This window comes from Synchiropus splendidus, chromosome 5 (assembly GCF_027744825.2).
Source record: "Synchiropus splendidus isolate RoL2022-P1 chromosome 5, RoL_Sspl_1.0, whole genome shotgun sequence".
Taxonomy (NCBI): Eukaryota; Metazoa; Chordata; class Actinopteri; order Syngnathiformes; family Callionymidae; genus Synchiropus; species Synchiropus splendidus.
This window is the reverse complement of record NC_071338.1, coordinates 17,917,711-17,934,652: the sequence shown is the minus strand read 5'-3', so window position 1 is coordinate 17,934,652 and position 16,942 is coordinate 17,917,711. Positions and strand designations below refer to the sequence as shown.

At 39.5% G+C, this 16,942-nt stretch overlaps 1 protein-coding gene across 2 annotated transcripts in view; it reads right to left on the bottom strand.

The window, feature by feature from the left end:
* The window catches only part of LOC128758729 (glypican-6-like), a 108,710-nt gene that overhangs the window by 29,970 nt on the left and 61,798 nt on the right, over window positions 1-16,942 (bottom strand). For both annotated transcript variants that reach the window (XM_053864998.1, XM_053864999.1), the window contains exon 4: window positions 8,896-9,061. In XM_053864998.1, coding sequence (XP_053720973.1) covers window positions 8,896-9,061 — 166 coding nt within the window. The remainder of the gene's footprint in view (window positions 1-8,895; window positions 9,062-16,942) is intronic.

Genomic DNA, 16,942 nt, shown 5'->3' with positions numbered 1-16,942 from the left:
ATCCTTAGTGTGGAGGAATTTGCTGACTTGTAAGTGCTTACAGCTGTCAATGTTGCTCAATAACCTCAGCGACTAAACTAAGGATTGTTTGCAGATCTCTGTGCATTTTTAACCCGACAGATACGCCAGTTACCTTCTTAGCAAGATGAGCCCAGGTGCGTCTTTAGTGGCCAAATATTTTAAACTATTATTGGATTGGTTGTCGTGCATAACTGTCATGTTACAATCACAGTATTTGTTACATAACACATACACGCATACACACAAGTGTTGCATTCCATGCTAATCACAATCTTGTTTGCACGTACAAAATACATTTGTCCTTGGCATCGAGGGGGAAACATTGTCGTGTGCCAAACTCATTAAGACGATGAGTACTAACTGTGCATCTTAAACTGAAGCAAAGTGTTATGTGCTGATGTATATCGACTGGCTTCTAGGTGAGTGGCTGCACAGATATGGTGAAACACACATCTGGCACAAGGCAGGACCAAGGACAGCGCTAAAACGGATAACTTAACAAGACGGTCAGTCATGTCAGTATAGTCAATATATGAAACGAAAAAAAAAAAGGAAGCAAGAAGCTTTGAGTGGCTGTCTGATCCTTCAGCATGTCATATTTCAGAGTCTACATCAGTACAATTGAACAGTCTTGGCCAGAGGTGGCAATTACATTTCCTACAGGGCCACATTATAATCTGACCGTTGTGAGGGGCCAAAAAATACTGCGGAGCATTTGAATATAAATCCATGGCGCAGATGTTCATTGGAAGAAAGATTCATTCATTCCATTCATTTCCAAACTTTCTGTCAATGTATTCAAGGAACAAGAAAAACAAAAAATGTCAAATGAAAAGAAGGAAAAACAATGAAATTTTAGTCTTCAAACAAGAATGTTATGTTTACAGTTGAACTATAGGTAAAAGAAGAAACAGACAAAAGAAAAAAAAATACTAAGTATGATGAATAAGTATGACATACCAGTTGCATAGTTTTAGTCTGACCTCATGAAGGCTGTGAAAATACAGGCAAAGGGCCACATATGGCCCCCAGGCAGCACTTTGTCCAGGTCTGGTCTTGACTAATGAATTAATCCAATTTATCAGTTGGAAAAACAAACAAACAATATACATTTTGCAGTGGTTGACGAATGAATTTTCTGCTCTCCAAAGACACTAAAATAAGCGTAACCACCGCATCTCATGCCCCCAAAAGACATTTGCTTGGAATTTCCAGAGACTTACAATACAGTGCTGACATCCTTGAATGTAAACAAATAAACATTTTCACTGGCCTTAAATTCTAGAAGTCAAAATTATGATTGAATTGACTTTAGTACTAGATTTAAGGTCAAGCTGAAATATTTTTTTTCTTCAAAAAATATATTTTTTGAAGAAAAAAATCATATTACAAAGCAAATTGCAGGCAGGTAACAGTCGTGTCAGTAGTAGAGTAGATGCAAGAATATGAACTGTGAATAGCACATAGCAAAAATGCATATACAGGTAAAAAATGCTACTTAAGATGACGATTATCATTTAAAAGAAAAGCCTTTTGTTTTTAAATACTCAGCTTGACACAAAAAGGTGATCATTTATGAAAACACTGCGTTTAGATCAGGCATGAAGACACCAGGATCCAGTATGACAGATTGTGTGCTTAGTTTTGCAGCGAGCCATCTATAGCATTTAAATGAAAGCTTTGGCAGGCATATCTGTCCTCATAATTCTCCATCGCTGTCGGTGAGAAAAAAAACAAAAAAAAAACGATTGGCTTCAATTCTCACAAAGGAGGGGGTTGTGGTGAGATCCAATTACACTGGGACAGAATCCATGCAATTAAAAAGAAATGAGCAAATAAAATCAATGAGGATCACTTACACTGTAGTGTCAAAGAACTCAGCTGTGGCCAGAAGCAGCTTATAGCTTAATTATGATAAATAATGCGAGTTCAAAGACACGGCAAAGTGTGTGAAGTGAGGGAATACAATGGCAAATGACTCCTCATTAAGAGCATCTGCTCCACATATTATTAGGTCTTCAAGGGCTCCATCAGCAGTCCTTGTATGGATTTCAGGTAATGGTGTCACTGTACACCTTTTGTTCCACAATTATCTGACATTTACAGCGCAGATCATGTGAACACAAATCTATGTCAGACGTCAGTTTTAAAAATGTCATCTAAAAGATTCGCCTTGACTTATGATGGTGCTTTGAAAATGTGCATCAGAGCAGAAAGACAGTCGGACGTATGATGCATCCAGAGACTCAGCAAAAAAAAAAAAAAAAAAAAAAGACTTGATAATGATATTTCTAATGTGAGAAATCAAGATGGGGCCTCAGACTAAAATGCTCATGTGAGCAGCCCGTTTCACCTGGGGAGTAGACATGACTCATACCCCAGTAGTGTAACTGTCCATGGATGAACCGTTAAGATATCATTACCTGGGCTAAGGCTACATTCTGAAAGTCGAAAAGCAAATTATTAATGTAATAAGTTTGAAGAGCTGCATCAGAAATTCCAATTTGCATCTCCATAACCCAGACGTGGTAACTCAAAAAAGCAATTTGACTGACTGAGCTGTTCACCTTCAAGGTGTGATGGACGTCAATTTTCATTTATCGATTGTGTAGAATTTTTTTACTCCGTGTGAGTTTGAATGTTTCTCCTCTATGTAGCGCTAATAGGTAATCATACACACACAAAACACAAAAGTTACATGGGTTCAGTGATGATACTGCCACCTACTGTACAATTGAGCTCATTGTGTTCAATGATATTTCAATTAAAAAAAATAAAACAAACGCAAAACAACCATTGTGGGCTGAAATTAGTTGTAAGGTGGAGGAATGCGCTCTCTTGAGTGCCTTTATAGTACGTGTATTTGTGCAACAGAAAATAGTTGCCATGCCATCAGACATACTCCAATGGGATACCAATCATTTAAAGTGTCTTGTCACGGTAACTGTTTGACAATGTACATTGTAAACTTGGATAATTGTTTTTCAGGGCAACTTTGTTCATTGAAAAACTCCTGAGGTTTACCACCAACGGAACCTCGGAAACACAATTGTGAAAAATTGTAGCTACTGACACTTGCCTATTTTAGCATGTTATTTGCAGGAACAAAAAAAAAAAAAACTTATTTGTTTAAAATATATTTCCAGAAAGGGGTGGGCAATATGGCAAAAATACATCATGAGTTTATTTATTAATTATTAATAACTGTTTCCATTTTATCACAATGTCTTTTGAATGATTTTATTCTAGTTTGAGGAATTTCCAGACATGTCTAACATTTTTTGCCTCAACTTGCTTCATAACAACAATGATTCTTTTGAGTTTCACATTCTGGAGCGCATTTGTTTCATATACTTTGTCAATAAAGTTTTGAAGAGAGACGTATGTTAGTTCTGTTAGCTCTGCAGAGCAGACTGTCTTATCCTGGTGTCGCGGGTCCGCCAAAGAACAATCCATCATTCTTGAAGTTGCACATTTGACTTTTGAGTCACGTCAGCACAGATCTATAGTGTATTGAAAGAACATGTGATCTCCTCACCTTGGTGTATCGCCAACACGTTCTAATTGCTTGTTATTTAATGTCATCATATTGTCCACCTCCATCTCCGGACAGATTGGGTGAAACAGGCTCATTTCCTGCGGCACATTACCAGTTGAAAAACACTGACTCAGACAATCACACTGGACACAAAACTTCTCCCTGGAAACCTTTATATGTGTGAAATGAATGGTTGAGTCAGTGGGGTAACGGCATGTTTGCTCCTGAATCTGGGTTTCTCAAAACAGTCTGATCCTCTTCTGCAGAAGTACACACTGCGCAGGCAAGATGAACGGTGCGTTGCTATGGTAATTAGTAAAGGATGAGACCCAGCGGCCCAGTTTGTCATTTGTAACTGTCTACTTGGTGGAGAACAGCATTAACCATGGCTGTCTCACAAGCCTGTTCTGTATTCTGGACGGAGAGCCTTGATCCCTGAGGCTTTTCCACTCCGAGGTTTTTGACCACCCAAGAGACTTCCAATTGACAGTCGAACATCTTCATGCTTCACTTGCATTTTGAATTTGGTCGGTTTTCAGCAGTGTGACTAGGAGAGATCTTTAACTGAAGTCCTCCCAGTAACTTCAGTCAGGAATCTGCTATATTCACTGGACTGGTTGTAACTTAAAGTTGGTGATGTGATGAAGTTCAACTCATCTCGTCCATTTATTCTGTTCCTTTCCGAAACCCGAAATGGCTTTTTACTGCAAAACTCCATCAGGAAGTACAAAGACTCTCCGGAGCCCCTTTGAGGCAAAGCATCTGAACAAGGTGCTGACAAGAAAGATGATAATGATACGCGTGTCACGATGTGGCGCTGGCTAATTTGTCACAATAGCTGGTGACGGATGGTTAACGTCACTCCATCCTTGGCGATATTCTCTTTACAAGAATATGCAAAGGCACACACACACACAAAGGCATTGATATTGCAGTTGCTTCAGAGGACATGACTTAGGCTTTACTAACCTTCTGAGGCTAAAAAATATCACACTGGACAGGCAGTCAGTGCAGAAGCCTCCGAGCAGCAAGGTCTCAGTTCCGAGTCCAGCGTGTGATTGTTGGTTCACTAGAACCTTTGAATGTACGGTATGTTCTGCTAGTCCTTGCAAAGACCTGCCATGGGAACTCTGGTTTCATCCCACAGTCCAAAAATATGCAGCAGTTAATAGGTGATTGTGAGTAGGTCTAAATGCCCATAGATGTTTTTTGGGCTCACTGCTCAGGGTGTCCACCACTGCAGCTAAGACGTGGCTCCCATAACCTCATCCTAGAATAAAAAGAATGATAATGACTGTAAAAGAAAGAATAAAAATGTGATATTAATCCACTAATGGCCCAGCCAGGTGATGTTTTGCAAGTGTTGTCTGTGTGACAAGTTATTTTATGAAACTACTAACTATATATTTTTTGCCTGCCTTCACTAAATATGCAGGGATTTTGCCTCAAAACTGTTTCTAATTGATATCTATATATTTAAAAACAATTGAGAAAGACCTCATGATATATTTTTTTTCTTATGTGACGCCATTCTGCCATTAAATTATTTGTCATGACTGCATAAAATGCATAAGGTCGCAGCTAGAATAAATGAATAATGACTGTCAGATCAATCCTGCATCACATCAGTACAGTAACTGTGTGTGGCTGTTGTGAGCACCAATTTAACGCTCCATTGTGGAAGGTCAAAAGCACAGCAACGCCGAACCACTCAAAACACACCACATTTACCAGTCTTATTTCATCCAAAAGCTCAAACAGATATTTACTTCTACGTAAGCATTTTTATCCTGAAATGAACAATGTAACTTATGAGGATAATCACTGTAATTACTGTATAGCAGATGGTATTCACGATCTTGTTAGGGATATCAATGTGTGCACTTTTTTTTTTAAGATGAAAGACACAAAGGATAATCAGTTGTAAACAAACAACTCTTTGTTCATTTAAACAGCCTATGAACTCGTGCAAGCGACCTGACTGTTGTAGCGTGACTTCCTTGTTTGGCAGCTTTGTCTGAGGTAAATACACATGCTGTCTCCATGTTGTCACGGTTGTTTTATCACAGGGATTATTTTTAAAGCCACCGGGATGACAGTCACCGTGATCTTTTATCACCACTTTCAACACACAGCAGAAAACAAGTGTGATGTCTGTTGTTGAAGAGAGGAAGGGAGAAGTTTTCGTCTTCAGTGATTGTGTCTGTTGTGTCTTCAAGCACATCTGTGGAAGGCATGTTTCAATGTGAAGAATATGGACTGGTATTTGTACGACGTCATAATGACGGACGTTAACATGTTGTAGATGTTGATGTAGTACAAACATTTCTCTAGCTGGTGAAGCACTTGATCAAGAACTGATCATGAATGAACTGATGGTTAATGGATGAATAAACCGAAATGAATCAGACACTTGATAACCAGAAGCCTGTGTGTTGTGCTTGAGGGAGCAGTTCAACAGTTAACACAAAAACTTGACCACCAGCAACTGAAACTGAAACCACCAGCATATTGTGGGCTGACTAAAAACCATACAGCAATAGCAATTCATCACAATTTACATTACCATGTAATGCAGTATAGAGTATTTCTTTCATTAGGAATGTCATAAACAGTGTCAAAATAGTCAGAACATGAATGGAATGTTACAAACTACAAACTATAAAATTCCGTCTGATGTTTCAAAATACCAGTTTTCTACCCATGTTAAGCTATTTTTTAACCAAAAACACACGTATTAATAATTTCTTACATTCACTATTGATCTCATTCTCACTGCATTGTGTACTATTATTTATCAGTGTCTTTAACTCCATTTTAAAGTACCATTCTGTATGTATTTCTAAAATCATCCCTGAATTTTTTTCTTCAGAAATTGTGTTCCTATCATGCTTCTACATTGCTTGACGCATTGAAAAAAAAAGCAAAATTCTAAAACATAATCATATAAATTGTTGAACTGCCATTAATATGTAATTAGAATAAGTCATTAACTATTTTAAGATGCAATATCAGTCACCCTTACACACTTCAACCGAAGAACTGTTCTTTCCACCCTACATCTGTCTCACTGAAGTTCCAACAAGCAATATGTACGTATATTCAGCATACATTTCCAATGATGTCAAACTCCAAACAAAATGCCATCTCTTCTCTCCTGTGGTCTTTCCATTCAATAGTATTGATGGTGACATTTAAAGCATGGACCAACTCCCCGAGCAATGCCACTGAGCGTTCTTTTAAAATGGAAGCTGCAGCCTCTAACCCAGCCCCGTCCTGTGTCAGATGATGTGAAGAGATGACAGGGACTTTGTGCACGCAAATCCATAATTTTCTGCGCCGCAAAGATGTGCTTCAGTGGCAGGAATTGAGCTGAGGTACATTTAGAGGTTCTCTCTGAAAGGCAAATCAATATTTCTTGCAGGCTGCATAGTAAGCAAGTTGATGTTCTTCATCTGAAGATAATGTCAGAGAACGCCAAAGAATTTGTTGTATAATTTATCCCTGAGTTATAAAAATACATGCTAACAGAACAAAAACAATAAAACAAAACAAAAACAAAAAAAAAACAGACCAGTCACCTCAACACTGTCGTTCTTAAAAAAAAAAACCCAAGAAAAAACAAAACAGAGATTCATCGCTCTGTTGCCTTTTCTATTACTGTCAACCTCCACATCCCTTTACAGCGATGGATTTGCTTTTTCACAACTCCTCAAGACACTAACTTTTTAGCACGTGTCATAAAGCTGAGACATCTCATTCAGCAACAGAGGCCTCTGCTGATCTGAGACTTCAAACATGAAGCGCTATGGGTGCCCTCCATGACAGGCTCATCACAAATCAGCCAAAAGCTCACAAAAGTTCACTCTTTGAGAATGTCGTTCAAACTGTGTTGTTCCATTTAAAAAGCATTCCCAGTCATTGGGCAGAAGTGTTCAGCAGTAAAAAAAAGAAAAGACAAAATAGCACCGACCTACAGAAGATCCAGAGGGAACAATCTATCCGCCTTCGTGGGTTCCATTGAGCAGGAGGGTCTTACAGCTACAAGCTACTTGCAGTCTAACTGAGGCTCTTTATTACTCACCACGCTCAGCGGGAAACACCATAGAAAATGTGTTTGCCTAAGATCAGCTCTCCTCTATCAAACCCAAACAGCAGGGACCAATGCTTGAAGCGCTATACGTCAGGGCTCCAGCAATAGAAAACAACATTTCAAATTGGAGGGAAGCGAGAGTAGGGTGGCACAAATAAGATTTCTGTTTTGTCTCCGAAAATCCGTCAGGGCTGCATTGAACTGGCACATTCTATTGAATTCCCGCAAGTCCGATAAAAAGGCGCCTTTAAGAAGTAGCATGCAAACTTCAATACACTCCTTCAAAGACAGATCCCATACAGAATGTAAGTGGCACAGTCCAGACACACCAAAAGTCACGTTCTTAACTTTCTATTGGTTGTGTGACTGTATGAAGAGAGAGCCTGGGTTAAAATGAAAAACAATTTCCTAACATCTTATAGGTAAAAGCACAGAATAATGTCACAAAATTTCATTTTGACACTGATTATTTCATTTAAGGTATGCTATAATGAAAAATAAAAGTATTGTTTTGATAGCCTTATTGGCTCTGATAAATAAATAAAATAAATAAAAATAAATTGATAAAATTTTTACAATAAAATAAAAATAAATTGAGAAAAAAAAGGATTAATAAATATAATAAATATATATATAAATAAAATGCTAAAAATAAAATCTGTTTGATGGCTGGGTCAGATTACACAATCTTCATGACGTTCACCAAAGATGTTATGATTTATTCTGCCACACTTTTGTGTCATTGACGTTTATGATTCACCATGTCACACTGTGACCATGGGTGCACCCAGGGCTTCTTTATCGTGTTTGAGATCTCCATGGCAACAGTCGTAGAGTGAGTTTCTGGGCTTGTTCAGATGGTGTTGGAATCTCCATCCGACTCTCGACATAAATTTGAGAAGCCACACTCTTTGTATGGATGTCGTTGAAGGTTGCAACCGACAGGTAGGAAAGTAGGTCGCATGACCAGACCCTCTCCTCTGCCCGTCAATGTCGTGCGCCACCGTTCTAAATCTGATCCGATGATGTCAAGGCGTCAGTCACAACATACTCGGGAAAACATCGGGCTGATATGGTATAATCTGACCACATCATTACAGGAAGACTGCATCAGATTTACAGAGATAAAAACAGGTGGAAAGTGTTGCAAATGCACTTGCTTTGTACACCAAACTGGCGCGTACATGTATTGAACATGAGAAACATCAATGACTCAATGAATAATGAAAAAACTTTTAATTACCAATGAAGAGATTCCATTCGGTGTCCAGGTCGGCCTGGTTTGCCAGGCAGCCCCTCATCACGTTTTGACAGTAGTTGGGACACGGCTTCAGTCCCGGCATGCTGCGACAGTACGGACAGTAAAGCATCCTTGTCAGAGCCCGCAAGCAAGCTGGAACTACATTCACCTGCAAGCAACAACAAAGTAATAGTCAGTCATTGTGGACAACATCGAGACTCAAAAGCAGTATTGAAGCTTGAGGGCGTGACTCCATATGATTCACACATCTTGGTGAATAGAACTGAGGATGACTTCAAATGTGAGCATGTTCTTGTCATGCCCGTCAAAATGTCAGTGACATGTCAAATTTTTTGTGTGTGAATGCACTAAAAGGTCCCAGCCACACAAGTCAGCGCACCCGATGCTCAGATTGACAACAAATAGGTGCTTGGCAGGAATGTAAATTCTGAGCTGAATGAATGCGCTGCCTTCCCACACGGTCCCAAACTGTAACTTCAAACCCTTTAATACGAAACAGCATTGAACAGAAGCGCATGACAAGTCAGGGTTTACAGTGCAGCTCTGTCCATCTTGATACACTGTGAAGGCTGTGGCTTTTGTTGTTCAGCCATGTCATTGCGCAGGCTTGAGTGAAAGCGACAGGAATCTCACATCTGCTTCCTGTCAGGGGCGGGGAGGCAGAAGGAGTACATCTGATAATTGGCCTGTCAGCCTCCGTATTCATGCTTGCCTTTAGATTCCATCCAGCATATGCTTACAGAACTGCTCTAGTCAAGGATTCAAGGGATATTTACAGCCAGCACGAAGAGAGACAAGTTTCTGAGGCCCAGCAATGAGCGAAAAAAGCAAAAATATATAACTATAATGAGGCCGATAGTACAGTTAAGGATGTGCTACCCACGGTTCAGCTAGCTGTGGGGACAATCCATAGTCAAGTAGTTCTGCTCTGGACCATCTGCATAGCCTTCTCCATTGCAGAGTAGCTCCTATGCCACTTGGTGATGCAGTAGCTGAGGATGCTCACATCACATTACTGTGGAAGGACAGGGCTGATCCATCGAGTCCAGCAACAAGACCAGGCAGGGCATGTGCTCCAGATGAGGTCCGCAGCTGCTCATGGAGGTGCAGGGGAGAGGGATGATGCCTGCTACTTCTGTCGACAATATCTATTTTTTTTTTCTCCACATTGATGCAGAGGCTATTTTTCTACTCCAGTGATCCCGGTGTGCCACATGCTCTCTGTATTCACTCTCATCATTGTTGTCCATGGACCCCAGCACTGCTGGTCATCTGCAAACCTTGCTACATGACAGCATGGGTTCTTCGTGGAGCAGTTGTACGTCAGCTGGCGAACAGCAGGGGGCTCAGTTCTCAGGGTGTTCCTGTATAGATCTCAATATTTCTGGAACAATTCCAGATATGGAAGTATTTGAAACCCAGTTGACATTGATTTGTCTGGCTGCAATGTGCCTTCCTATTCAACATTAAAAGTAGACAGTGTTCAGTCAAACCCTTCAAAACACCATGTCCACAACGGCAGCAAACTATTGCAGCCTGTGTTATCCGTTGAAGAACACAATTACAGTCAAAAAGCCGATGGTAATTTTGATAGATGGATAATTAACACACCACATTTTTTGTTGCATGATATGTGTGATTGTTTGTATGTATTTTCTAACACAGTAAACTACAGGACTGTAAATTGTGTGTCTAGAGGCTGTGCTGCAGACATCTGTTTTTGTGGCAAGTCAAGGTATAGATTTGTCCAAGCATTCATTATTATATCATTATTATTATATACATATTAATATTTAAGATATTTATTTCAATGAAAACATGAACCTTGTGAATGAAACTGGCCAGGAAAATATGGGCCGGCTGATACTATATAGAACAGACAGCTGTTGAGTGGAGGAGTTTCTGCATCGCTAGATTCAATGCGTAGACATCCATTTAACATTTGAATTGACTATGTGCACAATTACATGTAGAGCAGAGATTGGCGATATGGACAGGACAAAAAATAATATATTACAATAAAGGTTGTTGGTTAAATTCATCTGTCTGCTGTATCTCATGAAAAACCTTTTCACAATTCTATCTCCAAAAATGGTTGTTTTTCATTGCCTTATTGAAGATATCAGTAATACTTTGACTGTTTTAGAATTTGTTGATGGGCCCTAACTGATGCCGAGGTGTAGCATTAGCACTGCCTGTGAGTGTGTGTCCACGATCAGTGAACCCGAATCGGGGACACGGAAGAGGACGATGCTGCCAATACTGGAGCAGATCTCCATCCAATATCCACCAATTTTCAACACGGTGTGTCGCCGAGGCGCCAGCACAGCGGGAGACACCAATGGTGTCGATATGAACCGAGGCAGACGACCGCGTCAGAGAACCTATGAGGACCACTCCATCTAATAAAATAAACACAGATCCAGAGACTCAGAGTCGACCAGTGTCCTCATCAAAGGTTTCCTGTATTAAAAATGAGCTTGAAACTACAATCGTGAACCAAAAACCACGTCCAATGCAGCAAGTGTGCCTTGGCGTTTATCAAATTTATCGTGAGATGCAAAATTCTCATTGCGGAGATTGTGTTTGGCGGTATACGACCAGGCCAGCTCTATTTCTTGTTGTTACCTTTGGAGTTAATAGGTCTTCATTCAAATTTATACTGGTGTTATAGATTTCCTCAATTTGTACATCATTTTTGGGAGATTTCAACCTATATTTAAAGAAAACATATATATATATATATATATATATAGTTATATAATTTATTTAGGGTCCAGAGTAGGCAGTGTGAAGAAAACATGGAGCTGCATCACATCCTACATTATGTGCCTCAGGACCTGCGCAAAGATTCTGTTTGTGAGCAGTCAAGAGGAGCCAGCAGGTGAAGCTAGGAAAAGTCTTATCCAGCTCTTGGAACACCAGCGCCCTGCAGGAATAGGTCTCCTCATCTCACTCTACAGTACTGTCTGCGCATCTCGGGGCATGTGACGCCAACGTCAGCAGCCTCATCCATATCAGTTCAGTATCTGCACGTCAACAGATTCCATGGCAGCGAAACACAGTCAGACTCTCAGTTTTAAAACAGTGGTCCATGCAGTCAACCCTGAGTGTGACTTGAACTCATCAGAGGTCCTCCGTGATCATTTCTTAGCAGTTAAACAATAACAAGTGTTATCAAGTGGACTTTTTCATCCAGTGTTGATGTCTTCCTCTGCGACTTATTAGGCATGAATCAATCGATCCACCCACGATGATCATGAGCAACCAGTTGGATTTCTTTCAACAATACACACACCGGGTCATATACTTTGAAATCGGGCACTTTAGGATTGCTGACCTGCGTTTTGATGCGGGCTTAACCGCGATACATGTACGAAGGGATGGACCAGATGAGGGCGGCTGCAGAATGGAGTGAGATTAACTTTTGATTATTAAAATGAAATTTTTACCACCGTCAATTCAACAAATGTCCAAACTTCCCCAATTGTTTCCTTCTTTCTCTTGAAACTTCTAGATTGGCTCCGTTCCTTTACACATCACAGTTCTTGGCAGGAGCGATTGTCTCTCCCCACACATTAAGATTTTTGGTCGGCAATATTAAACATGTTTAATATTTATGATCGAAGGCTTTGACCGTTTTTACAGCCAATCATCGGGATAAATTCACTCTCAACATAGGATTCTCCGGTGAGACAATCTTCCAATAATCGGGCGTCTACCATACTTGGTCAGGAAAGAGAAAAATCCGGGCAAAAACAGGCAGATTATTCAAAGTATTATTGTATTATTGCTGAGGGAATCATTTGCTTTAATCTGTCCTCTATCCAGGACCTGTTGTTTGAGTCAGGGAAAAAAAGGCGGGTCTTCCACCATAGACCAGCTCCTCATACGTGGGCACTTGTAACAGCTGAGAGCCAGGCTACCTGCCGCCAAGCTTCTTCTCCGAGGCCAAAGAGACGTTTAAAGAAACTTGCTTCATTAAAACCAGCATGGAAATTGGTCACTACCAAGAGCATTACTGTGGTTGTGAGATGTGACATGCAGGTAGTATAGTGAAAATGGAATTTATCGTCAGTACAGTTGGAGTTACTGGGGATAGATGTGACCAATTTATTTTCCAGGGATTTAACAGCATTGAAGTAATGCTATCTACAACTCACCTTGTGCCCTGCACAAAGGGGGAATCTGATAATCTTGTTAGCATTTATTTACAGTTCAGTGAGAGGGATATAACGCAGCAGGCAGGAGACAGGCCTGCCGAGAGTGAAGCCTCAGATCCCGATCCAGATTAACCGCCTTATCTTTTGGTTGACATGAAAATTCCGTAATGGCGGAGAGCTAAGTGTCCGCACATGTGTATCGTGTTAAAACACGTAGGTAGGACAGCAGGAGCGGCCATTAGCGCTGCCTGACTCGCTGCTTTTTACAGATTACGTTGAAGACAGGCTCCACAGCTACGCCGGGGCCCTGGTGTGAGCTCCCACTTCAAATACTGCAAATATCATTAGACAAGACAAATGGTTGAACAAGGTCGACAAATAAATAAACACAGAGGCCCCTTCCCTTTGTAATGGGAGATGAATTGAAATGACACTCTCAGATGGCATCATACGGGGTGTTGTCATGCACATATGGCCTCAACTCCCTTCAGGGGGAACGGAACAGCCAGTGCACAGATGATTGAAATTGCTTTGTGCCAACAAGTAATGGAGTCGTGAGTAATGGCAATGACTTTGCAAGCGGCCGTGGCCAATCAAAGGGAAGACAAGAGGGACAGCGATCGTCTTTGCCCAAAAGAAGGTGCCAATAGTTCTGTCATAATTATTCTGACGGTGTCAAATGTTTCACGACGATTAGGCACAGATGTAAGACGCCATGTCTTGCCCCAGCGTCCCAAGTCAATGCTACAGTCATTTGTGTTGATGACAGTAGAAGTCATCTTCCACCGTCTGCTTCGGAGACATACAAAGTTTGCGGCCATAAAAAAATATATATTTCACTGCGGGAACTCGGAGCAGAGCGAAACTTTCATTTTATTTCTTTCTCATGCTTTATGGAGTTAAAAGTCCACTGAACCAGGGAGACTTCTTTTCTCTTTCCGCGGCTTGAAGCTTGTACAAAACACCAAACTATCCAGGTTTATTTTGTTACAAACACACGAGGAAAACACCTTCATCTCTGCAGTCTAAATAAATAATGTGCACCTCTTTTTGGCTGAACAAGATGAAAACTTATAGAAACAGCTACTGATCTCAGTACTGATATTTTATTGGTCATAAGTGGTCCCCTCAGAAATTCCGAAAATGTCAACCAGTTCATTCAGCAACCAAGATCGTATGCGCAATAGCTCAGTTTTATGCATTAATAAAGTGCTAATTGACAACCTTGTTGCGAAATACATGTACTTGGCATCTGACTACTTCAGTGCTTAACATCCTGTTTCCTCTGCATTGATCAACACCTTTTTTCCCTTGAAAATGAGGCTGTCGTCTTGAGCCACTGTGACTGTATGATATGATATTATAGGCAAAAAGTAAAAATAATAAAATCACATGTACGGTACATTTCTTTGCAAATATTTACTTTAGAAAAGTGATTTGCCTTATATCCCCCCAGAACTATTATGTTAAGAGTTGTGTGTCTCTATTATGATAATAGTTTAGTGTAACTTGCTGTACTGATTTGTAACTTCACTAAACATGATTAGAACATGGTATTTCTTGCTCTCTTCTGTATTTTGTGACCAAAGTATTTGGTTTATTTTTGGATGAGAAGAAACACTTCATGTCACAGGCCAGGTTGAATTGCAGTACAAAGAACAGATGCAGTTTAACTAACAACAAGTAACAGTTAGTTTGTTAAGTGAAGTAGTTGTACAGCAGATAGTTTAAACTGACTAATGAAGTTGTGGCACTTAAATATAAAATGTTTTTCCGATTTAGAGTAATAACATCAGGATGGTGACTTGAATATTGCGTATTAACCTCTTCAGAACCAAGCTTTTCTTGAGTTTTGCTTTTTGCAATTTGAGACAGGAATTACTTAGAACAGTAAAAACTAGACTTTGTCTTGTAAAGAAAATTGTATTTGCAAAAAAGATCTTGTTAGTGGACAATTACAGTAATATTCACTTCTATAACTAATACACAGTATGTCAGATTTCTTTGTCATATGAAGCTGGAGACTCCATTGTACATACTGCATGTACATTGAATTCAGTCTCAAAACTAATTCTGTTCTGTTCCCAACTGGGAGTTGGTGTGGCATGAGTCCTGTGTCTTTGTATATGTCTGCATTCCTTCCTTCTTTTTCCTCACTGAAATAGCTCTAATGTTGTTGTGTCACTACAAGATGGTGCGACCGGTGTCCCTAAATGTGGCCAGTCGATCAACATTTTAGTACCGCGGCAGTGAAAGACTAAAATGTCATCGGCACATATGTGGACTGGGAACTAAGAGGTTAAAGATGTACTCCCTTAAATTCGGACAAAAAAGGGTAAGAGTGGCCATTTTGATTCTCAATACATGCTGTTTGTCTTTAGCTCTGGTGCTCCAAGATGAAAAAGCAGGGAAATATTCGGATACGTGACTACATTAAGTCATAAAAGTGAAGTGCCTGAACTGGGCCCACGGGGTGAGACATTTACATTGTCTTGGCAGTGAGACACAGCATTGACTTGTGCTTTGATAGTCTCTGTTTATTACTAGCCGTTCTACTGACACATGCATGAAATATTACATTCCAAAAATGTATGATAAAATGCATATGAATATAATGATGAACTGAGCATGGACACATTACATGAAAAATTGAATTAGTTCATTGATCATTACAACCTTGAAATGTACGTGAAAAAAAAAGAAAAAAGATGAAGCCAGTGGACTGCGCAATATGCAATACAACAGCTCTTACTATTTCCAGCTGGTTGCAAGCGCAAGGTGTGAATTCATTTATGCTTTTTACTGACTTCAGGGTTAAAATGCACCTGTACTATGAATGGAATGTACCTGCAGAGTGCAATGTTTCTTTTCATGCTAACACTGTACAGAAAAGCACGTCGGGCTGCACCATGACTTTTCACACTTTGCCCTTAGTTGTGAGAGAAAATGTCAAATGCAACAGTGAGAGTGTAAATGTCTCATGGAATCTCCTCTTTGTATGTCATGCTTTAATTCATTTATTTATTGAATGGAATTAGTACCTTCTTTGGTTTGTCATGCTTTTTGGGTCCGTACATATAATATAATATAATATAATATAATATAATATAATATAATATAATATAATATAATATAATATAATTTATTCAAACAGAGCTTATATTGACATGAATAACTGCCTTGCCTTTGCACTATGCTCATTGTCTCCTCATTCACTTCATTTTCTTCTTTACTATATATAATAATATAATATAATATAATATAATATAATATAATATAATATAATATAATATAATATAATATAATATAATATAATATAATATTATATTATATTATATTATATTATATTATATTATATTATATTATATTATATTATATTATATTATATTATATATGTTTCGGTAAAGCAACAGAGGAAAAATATATGAATACAGTTTAAGTTCTTTGGACTCTTGTATTTTCATTGTGGGCAAATCAACACATTTGACTGCATCTCTGTGACGTATTTTCACTCTTACTTAGCATACAGACAAAATCTGAAGGGAACCTTGATCTCAGTACTCATGGTGGCCAAACCGAGAGTCACACCAGCTTCTTGTTCAGCTTGCGATTGAATTGCCTGAACATCTGCCGGACGGTTTTTACTCGGCATTCCATTTTCATTTTATGCAACACACTCTTTAAGAGCCTGTTGCAGTGAACCATCACATTAATATACAGCAGTAACAGTTGTAATTTCAGGAATAATCTCTGGTTCATGTTTTGATCCCACTGTAGCTGAAGACTGGCAGAGCTAAAAATCAGTCGAATCAATGACCTGACAGTGTCATCCAAGCGTGCACATGTGAAACAACAGGCTGGTGGGT